This window comes from Amphiprion ocellaris, chromosome 13, assembly GCF_022539595.1.
Source record: "Amphiprion ocellaris isolate individual 3 ecotype Okinawa chromosome 13, ASM2253959v1, whole genome shotgun sequence".
In the NCBI taxonomy this organism is placed as follows: domain Eukaryota; kingdom Metazoa; phylum Chordata; class Actinopteri; family Pomacentridae; genus Amphiprion; species Amphiprion ocellaris.
In genome coordinates this window covers 36,227-45,180 of record NC_072778.1, presented here as the reverse complement: position 1 = coordinate 45,180, position 8,954 = coordinate 36,227, and the positions used below count along the sequence as shown (strand labels likewise).

General features: G+C 34.2%; 1 protein-coding gene across 4 annotated transcripts; it reads right to left on the bottom strand.

The window, feature by feature from the left end:
• Positions 1 to 1,900: 1,900 nt before the first annotated feature.
• Positions 1,901 to 8,670, bottom strand: tmem216 (transmembrane protein 216). 4 transcript variants are annotated; one of them, XM_023294864.3, is made up of 6 exons: positions 8,635 to 8,670; positions 5,031 to 5,044; positions 3,958 to 4,051; positions 2,615 to 2,707; positions 2,154 to 2,355; positions 1,901 to 2,084 (listed from the first exon to the last, which is right to left on the bottom strand). In XM_023294864.3, the coding sequence occupies exons 1-6, from the start codon at positions 8,642 to 8,644 to the stop codon at positions 2,069 to 2,071; spliced, it is 429 nt and encodes a 142-aa protein (XP_023150632.1). In that variant the 5' UTR covers positions 8,645 to 8,670; the 3' UTR covers positions 1,901 to 2,068. The 4 variants fall into 4 exon arrangements, with proteins under 4 accessions (XP_023150632.1, XP_054872302.1, XP_023150629.1 ...); XM_055016327.1 differs by lacking the exon at positions 8,635 to 8,670 and adding an exon at positions 5,461 to 5,631; XM_023294861.3 differs by lacking the exons at positions 5,031 to 5,044; positions 8,635 to 8,670 and adding an exon at positions 4,966 to 5,025 and having other exon boundaries at positions 3,958 to 4,162.
• Positions 8,671 to 8,954: the final 284 nt, after the last annotated feature.

Below are 8,954 nucleotides of genomic sequence, written 5' to 3'. Positions count from 1 at the left end.
AAGGACCACAAACAAACACACTGATAGACTCTCAAACGTTCAACCTCACAGCCTCTAAATATCTGTTTAGGAAGTGTTGTGTTTCTAAATTCTGCTGAAAGCATTGACAGACATTCTCTTACAAGGTTGTGTAAAAAGCAGCCTGCCCTCTGAGCTACTGACAAATCTTCCTGAACAAAGTTTCTACGTGTCCATTCATCAGCTAGTTCCACATAACCAGTTCTGATGGAAAGATGAAATGCTGTAGGTCGTAAACCGAGGACTTCCTGTACAACATTTGGCCAAAACATGGCCTGGTCAGGTGCATCATGCTTCATTTAGAACTGATGGAAGGGGGTTCTAATTCTAGATCTATAGCATCTGAAGTTACAAAAAATTATCCAAGATCCATTTGGGAGGCTTATTAGTGTATCTGGGAACATTTTTATCACAAAGAATGAATCCTATGTGTGTACAGCCCCAATGAAGACAATCCATCCTTTTTAGAAAGACTATTTCTGACTTTATCTGTATGAAAGACCTGAAACTGATTGAAGTCTGGACAACACAAAACCCTAAAAACAGGCAATCCTCTTGTTATTTACGCATTGATTGTCTTTTAATTTCATCTGAATTAATGACTGAAGTCATAAAATGATGGTCCAGTAGGATTGTAATCAGTGATCAGAACTCTGTCTGGACTTAAAGCTGCTCTACTTCCTGTCTGCTGTTTCCTAAATGTTGTGAAAGTGAAATGATAGAAACCCAACACGTCCCACGGTGACTTTGATCCTCATATCTTCACAAACTGAAAGTCAGTGATGAATGAGTTTGTTAATGTGTAGTTCCACCAATCGTTCAGTGGGTGGCAGCAGAAGGCCACATATGAACCTGAAACACAGGAAAGGATACAAGAATCCATGAATTTAACTCAAAAATGACAAAAGTGCTTTTTTAATAACAATCTTTTGAGGATTTGATGAATTTCTAAGCAGAAAACGCACAATTTAACTGTAAAAGGTGACATCTTGCTGCATTTTGCTGGTTTCTACACGTCAAGTGTTTAAAGTAAGTTTTGCATCTGATTGTGTTCATTTTCTGTCTTTGTCGTTATTTTGTGCTTTTATTTGGTCAGTTTGTGACAATTTTGTGTTTCTGTGGTTGTTTTGTGTCTGTTTGTTGTCATTTTGGCCCTTTTTATGGTTCATTTTGTCTATTGGTTGTATTGTTGGGTCTCTGTGGTGATTTTGGGGCTTTTTGTTGCTGTGTGTCACTAGTTGTCATTTTGTCGCTTTTTATCTGTTGGTTGCAATTTTATCTCTTTTTGTGGTCATTTTGCGTTTGTGTAGCCATTTTTTGTGTCTTTGTCGTCAATTTGGATCTTTTGTGGTCATTTAGTGTCTTCTTTTGTCAATTTGTGCCAATTTTGTGTCTCTTTGTGGTTGTTTTGTGTCTTTTTGTCATAATTTTATCTTTTTCTGTAGTTGTTTTGTGTCTTTGTGGACATTATGTGTCTTTTTATTGTCATTTGTGTAGTGTGTTTGTGTAGTTGTGTGTGTGGTCTTTTTCAGTGTCTTTGAGATCATTGTATGTCTATGTGGTCGATACAGACCTTTTTGTGGTCATTTTGTGTCTTTTTTGGTCAATTTGTGACAATTGTGTGCATCTTTGTAGTTGTTTTGTGTCTGTTCGTTGTAATTTTGTTGATTTTTGTGGTCAATTTCTATCTCTTTGTGGTCATTTTATGTCTTTGTGGTCGATTTGTGTGTTTGTGTGGTCAATTTGTAGCAATTTGGTATCTAATGGTTGTATGTTTGTGTGTCTTTTGGAGTCATTTTATGTTGGTGTGCATCTTTTTGTTGTCATTTTGTGTGCGTTTGTGGTCTATCATGTCTAAAACTAAGAAACAAAGACCTCCTGGGATGTTTTATTTCACTTTTATTAAAGTTTATTTACAAAAACACTTTTATCTCAAGGTTTATACATTCTCAGTAAAAAAAAAAGCTGTGATAGAAAAATATGAACCACATTTAGATGTTTTAGGAGAATTCTATTTACACGATCCGTCCTGTTTCCAGTTTCCTCCTCCTCAGTACACTTTAGACCTGCAGAGACAAACAGAGCGTTAGTGGTGGAGATGCAGGAGGAGAAGTGGACCTGGAGGACGGTGTCACCTGGAGAAGGCTGATATGGAGAGCAGGCCGAGCAGCAACTCCAGGCTGTAGAAGGCGAGCAGGACGGAGCTGAGGATGAACTCCAGCCGCAGGACGAAGGTCTGCAGCAGCAGGTAGTAGACGGCCAGAGCAGCGCATGGAAACAGAATGAAGATGGAAACGCAGGAGGCCAGAGAACGTTCACAGAGGTTCCCCTTCCAGCCTGAAACAGCAGAGACCCAGTAGAGTTCTACCTTCAGACTGGATGAATGAAGTCCATAGAGGTGGGTCCATATTTATCACTTTTTAATGGACTTTTTCCATCATTTCCGGCAGATAGAACCATGACATTTACAAAAACACATCTGAGCTTGAGAGTGGAGACGTGGACTTTTTACAGATTTGGCAGATTTTATGTGGAATACATTTTAAAAAATGGTCATTATATGTTCTGTTATGTGTTCTGTGTCTCCATGACTCACCGTAAAAGATCCGGAGGGTTTCCAGAGCGAGGAACAGCAGCAGCAGAACCACATCCAGAACCAGATTATCTGACGGATACGGCAGCAGGACGCCTGAACGCACACCAGAACCACAACCAGGAAGTAAGAACTCACTTCTCACTTCTCTGCTTTTAATCTGAGTTTAGAAAGTTTCCTGGTAAATTTGTTGCATTATCTGTGGCTTTAAGCTTCTTCTGTCTGTTAAATCCTCTGTCTGCTCACTGGTTCCATTATCAGACACAAATCTGCTTTTTGCTGCAATTAAATGAACAGAAAAATCTAAAATGCTGCATAAATGAAACTTGTAATAAGAAAACTGCTTGAAAAATGTTTATTCTCAATTCTTATTGTTTTTGTGGTTGTTTTGTGTCTCTCTGTTGTTGTTTTGAGCCTGTTTGAGGTCATTTTGTGTCTTTCTGAAATAGTTTTGTCTCTTTGTGGTTATTTTGTGTCTCTGTGGTTATTTTGTGTCTCTTTGTGGTTGTTTTGTGGTTGTTTTGAGTCTGTTTGAGGTCATTTTGTGTCTTTCTGTCGTAGTTTTGTCTCTGTGATCATTCTGTCTTTTTTGTGTTTCTTTATGTTCATTTTTGTGTCTCTTTGTGGTCGGTTTGTGTTTCTTTATGTTCATTTCTGTGTCTCTGTGGTCGGTTTGTGTCGCTTTACGGTTGTTTTGAGTTTGTTTGAGGTCATTTTGTGTCTTTCTGTCGTAGTTTTGTCTCTTTGTGATCATTGTCTTTGTGGTCATTTTGTGTTTCTTTATGTTCATTTTTGTGTCTCTGTGGTCATTTTGTGTTTCTTTATGTTCATTTTTGTGTCTCTTTGTGGTCAGTTTGTGTTTCTTTTTGCTCGATTTGTGTCAACAAAATGAAACCTCAAATTAGAAAAATGCTTTTCATTCTCAGGTCTAATTATTTTGCTGCTGGATAAAACCTTTGGAGGTTCCAAAAACTGTTTTACATGGAAAAACCTGATATTTGAAACAGAAATAAAAAATTTTCTGAATGGACAACTGTGTCTCAAGGAATTTAAAGGTTTTCAGTTTGACAGATTATTTTAAATATTGATCTGTGAAACGTTAAAAAATGAGAAAATGCTTTTGCTGAGCTGAAGGTGAGAAATTCAGACCATTTTGTTTGATTTAATGTCTAAAATTCTGTCTAAAACATTCAGTTTTTAGCTGAAAGTTAACAGCTGAGTGAGATTTCTTAGTGACTGGATGTACAATTTTAACTGATGATCACAATCAGACATTTTCATGTTGTTATTCTTATATATTCTTTGTGTTCGTGCAGCAGGTTGGATGTTCTGAAGCAGCAGCAGACCTTTGTAGATGAACATGAGGATCTCTGCCAGGTAGAAGGCGGCGAAGTACCAGCTGTTGAGGTAGAAGAGGATCTGCAGAGGAGTGGACGAGAGCTGAGGACGAGTCAAGGAGATTTCCATTAACAGAAGGAGTCCTCGCTGCTGAATGAGGAACCCTTGGAGCTGCTGCTTCATCAGACGTTAGAGCAAAACCACGAATATCACCTGATAAAAAGACTTCTGGGTCAGTCAGTATCTCATATTTTGTTCACCTGTGTGTTATTTTGGAGCCATTAGCAAAATCTTTTGGCTGAATTTGGAGAATTTTATCTGTTTTCCCACCTGGAAATCTTTGTATTTTCACCCTCAAAAAAACTTCTTACCTGAGAAGCCATTTAAAGGTTCAGTATCTGCAGTAATAAAACTCCAGCAGCCGTGAAATGTGGTGAGAACAGACAGAACAGTTTCTATCAGATTAAAATGTTTAAAAGGATCCAAACGGAAAAAGTTCCTGTAAGTGTATATCTATGGATGGATCCATGTTTCTACTAAAATCCAGTCTTTGGTCCACATTTCTCCAACTGTTGAGGCTCTAACATCAGTAGAACCTGATGAGTTAAAGTTTGACCAGACTAAGTTTCAGTTTTTAGACATTCAGACTCATCAAAATGATATTATGAGTCCTTTTAAGACAATTTTGGTAATTCTGGACAGATTTAAAGTCTTTTTGGAGTACTTTGGAGTAGTTTGGGACATTTTGGACATATTTTAAAGTGTTTTGAACAGTTCTTGATTCATTTCAGAAAAATGTTGAACTCTTTTCCATTATTCAGGTCAAATAATTAAAAACGCGTCGTCTGTTGGATCCATTTAAACATTTTAATCTGATGGAAACTCTGAAGGTTTATTTTTGAGGCTTAAAAACACAAAAATTCATGAAAACATCAAATTCTCATAATTCAGCCACAATATTTTTACAGAACATATTTTAGTGTTATAAATAAGGACTAAATGAACTGTGAACAGACTGAGACGCTCATTAGAAGCCGTGAGTTTGAGCTGAAGCTCTGCAGCAGATTCTTGTGAAGGATACGATAATTTGATTTCCTGCAGAAAAACAAGACAAAAAGAAAATCAAACGGTCAGAGAAAGACTCAATGTTCACATTTTACAGTCGATAATAAACTTTAGAACTCTGGAGCGACATAAAATCCTCTCAGTAGAATTAATAACCATCAATTTTTTTACTCTGATGGGAAAAAATGTCTTCAAATGTTTTATTTTCTTCAAACAAAAGTCCAAAACCCAAAGAATTTCACTTTATTTTTTATTTATGAAAAAAGAAAACAATAAATCCTGACAGCTATATTAATAATAATAATAATAATAATAATAATGATAATGATAATGATAATGATAATGATAATGATAATGATAATGATAATGATAATGATAATGATAATAATAATAATAATAATAATAATAATAGGGCTGCACAGTGGTGTAGTGGTTAGCACTTTCACCTTGCAGCTAGAAGATCCCTGGTTCGCGTCCCGGCTTTCCCAGGATCTTTCTGCATGGAGTTTGCATGTTCTCCCTGTGCATGCGTGGGTTTTCTCCGGGTACTCCGGCTTCCTCCCACAGTCCAAAAATATGCTGAGGTTAACTGATCATTCTAAATTGCCCGTAGGTGTGAATGTGAGAGTGATTGTTTGTCTCTGTATGTAGCCCTGTGACAGACTGGTGACCTGTCTAGGGTGTCCCCTGCCTTCACCTGAGTCAGCTGGGATAGACTCCAGCCCCCCCCATGACCCTAGTGAGGATTAAGTGGTGTATAGATAATGGATGGATGGATAATAATAATAATAATAATAATAATAATAATAATAATAATTGATAACAATAATTATGATACTAATAATACTAATAATTATGATTTTTTTATTATTATTATTATTATTATTATTATTATTATTATTATTATTATTATTATTATTATTATTATTATTATTATTATTATTATCATTAATAATAATAATAATAATAATAATAATAATAATAATAATAATAATAATAATAATAATAATGTGTTCAATCTTTTATGTATATTTTTTGCTTCAATAATTAAAATGATCAAATTTTCACAAAACTAATTGACAAATCACCTCATTGTTTCTGCTGTATGTTAGATATTAAATATGAAAAACAGAAGAAATTCCAGCTGCTCAGCTAATGATTATTATTATTATTGAGAATTGATTTCTAGATTAGGATGTAAAAGACATCGTTCTAAATAAAATGAGGGTTCAGAGCGTCTCTTTTTCCACCATCTGCTGCCTGAACATCATTTCAGCTGCTGTCGCTTCACTCTCAGACGACAGAAAACACCAGAAGGTCTGATTTATTTTCAGGACATTTCTGTCATCTGGGAGTTTTGAGTGTTTCCAGGTTCTCTAGGAAGATCTGAAGATTTAATTTCTGACATTTCAGTGAATCTTTTTTTGTATTTCTCCTGAATCGAACCTTGAATCTCCACCTGTGTTTATTTAGATCACAGTCAGGCTTAAATATCAGTTTTTGCTGGGTTTGAAAGTATCATTGAAGCCAAACTTAGACCAAGTTATTTCAGTTTTCTGTTTCTGTAAATAAATAAATAATGAATAATATGAAATATGAAATAAATATTGAACACAATTTATACTTATTTATTTCAATAAATATATAAAAGTAATAGCCTTTTGAAAAATGTTCTTTTTAACCCTGTAAAACCCAATTATCAGGGAAAATGAGCAAAAAATAACATCTATATATTTAGATATAAATAATAAAAACTAAAACTTAAATATATATATATATATATATATATATATATATATATATATATATATATATATATATATATATATATATATATATATATATATATATATATATATATATATATATATAGTGGAATCCTAAGGCCAGTAACCTCCTAAATCAATCAAATTAATTAATTAACTATCAGAGAATTACTGGACCAGCTCTCCATCTAACGGGTCCGGTTCCCGTAGCCCATATGGTACAACCCAGATGGGATCTGAGGAACATTTTTAAGCTGGTAAGCGAGAAAATTCACCTAGCTTCTAACTGCCTCCATCCAGACGCCTATCCTGCTTCCTCTGATAACTAACTCAACTGAGTAGCCACTTTCCAATGGTCAAATTAATTACCAGTCATGTCTGTTAACGGCAGCTTTTCTCTCATCGGATTCTGCACTTGGTAAGTTGCTAGGTTTAAATTTAGAGGTTAAGGAATGGTTAACCCCAAGGATAAGTTTAGAAATGGCCACCCCCGGCCCCAACGAATAGGTAATCTGACAGAACCAGTTTTAGATGTAATGCACACAGTAACCTGACTTTTTACAAACTGAGAAGATATATGTGGTTAATTCATCATCATGATAAAAATAAATAGAATTTCCAATCTCCATACCTCCATGTTTCTCAACAATATATATATATATGTATATATATATATATATATATATATATATATATATATATATATATATATATATATATATATATATATATATATATTCATGTATAAATAATAAAAACAAAAACTTAAATATATATATATATATATATATGTAAAATCCAAACGTTGAAAAAAATACATTAAACAATATATATTTATGTAGATACAAATAATAATTATTACTACTACTACTACTACTACTACTACTAATAATAATAATAATAATAATAATAATAATAAAACTGTATTTTTGCAACAGTGGGTTTTACAGGGTTAAAATACTAAAATGTATTTATTTATTGCATGTATTTATATATTTATTCCTTCACTTATTTGTTTACTTCAGGGCAACCCCTGTTTCATTGCAACATTTACACATTTCATAGGAATGTTCATGAAAAAAATGCATGAATTTTGGAATAATTTCTCAGTACTTATTTATTTAATGTTGAATTAAACTGGATTCCGTACACTTCTGTTTACAGACATATATACTTATTTTATGAGTATTGATTGTTGATTTGAATTTTAGGCTTGCAAATAATGATTATTTTATGATATGCTAAAATCTGATAAAGATTATTAATTTCTGACCAGGTAAACTTACATCACAGCAGCTGCATACGAATGAAACATGGAAGAAGCACGACAGGAAAATACAAAAGCAAAGAGACTAAAAATATAAATATAAAAAGGACTATGACATATTCAACAATAAAACTGCATAACAAACTGCTATTTTTGCTAAATAAACCCCGAAAATGATTACTGATGAACTAAAGATTTGTTTTCTTCCCTCTGTTTGACAGTTTAACGGCAATTTGTGCTTTTAAATGAGGATTTGTACAACATCACAGGTCGTAGTTGTAGTATTTTAGCAGTAGTATTAGCAGTAGTACCTGCAGTAAAGTGTGCGCTGCGGTTAGTAAACAGGACTGACTTCAGTCTGAGGCTTTAATAACCGGACAGACGCTGAACATAAAACACCACATTAACTGAAGCTTTAGCCTGTTAGCCTGCTGCTAGCTAACTGCTGGTTTCACGGTTTATTCCCAGCCGCTGGTTCTCTATAAACGTCTTTAAAACCGACATTTAAACGTCATAATCCTGTCGAACACTCACTTTCTACTGTTTATTTGTCTGTTTGTTTGGAACAAAGAACTACAAAAACTCACCGGGCGCCATGTTTGAATCTGTCTGGTTGCCGTGGAAACAGCTTGGGCGGAAGTTTTATTCTTCGTCTTCTTCTCTGGATTATAGTGGAGCATTAATTCAGCGACCTACTGCCCCCTGCAGGCGGAGGACGGTTACTGCCAGTCGGCCAAGCGGGTTTCCTACTAATGAGTGATTTAAATTATTTTTTAAATAAATTTACAGAAACAATTAGATTTTTCTTTTTTTTAACCACAAAGTGCTCAGAGATTGAATATCCCTTTTTAAAGAGTTAAAAAGTTAAAAAGGTACAAGTATAATAACCTGAAATATATAGCGTTTC

Bases quoted from the DNA above. Each gene is read 5' to 3' on its own strand.
- tmem216 (XM_023294861.3), bottom strand. From the start codon at position 4,132: ATGAAGCAGCAGCTCCAAGGGTTCCTCATTCAGCAGCGAGGACTCCTT. The intron at 2,708-3,957 runs GTCTGCTGCTGC...GTGTGCGTTCAG, and splicing joins CCTCATGTTCATCTACAAAG to GCGTCCTGCTGCCGTATCCG. The intron at 2,356-2,614 runs GTGAGTCATGGA...CTGCTGTTTCAG, and splicing joins AACCCTCCGGATCTTTTACG to GCTGGAAGGGGAACCTCTGT.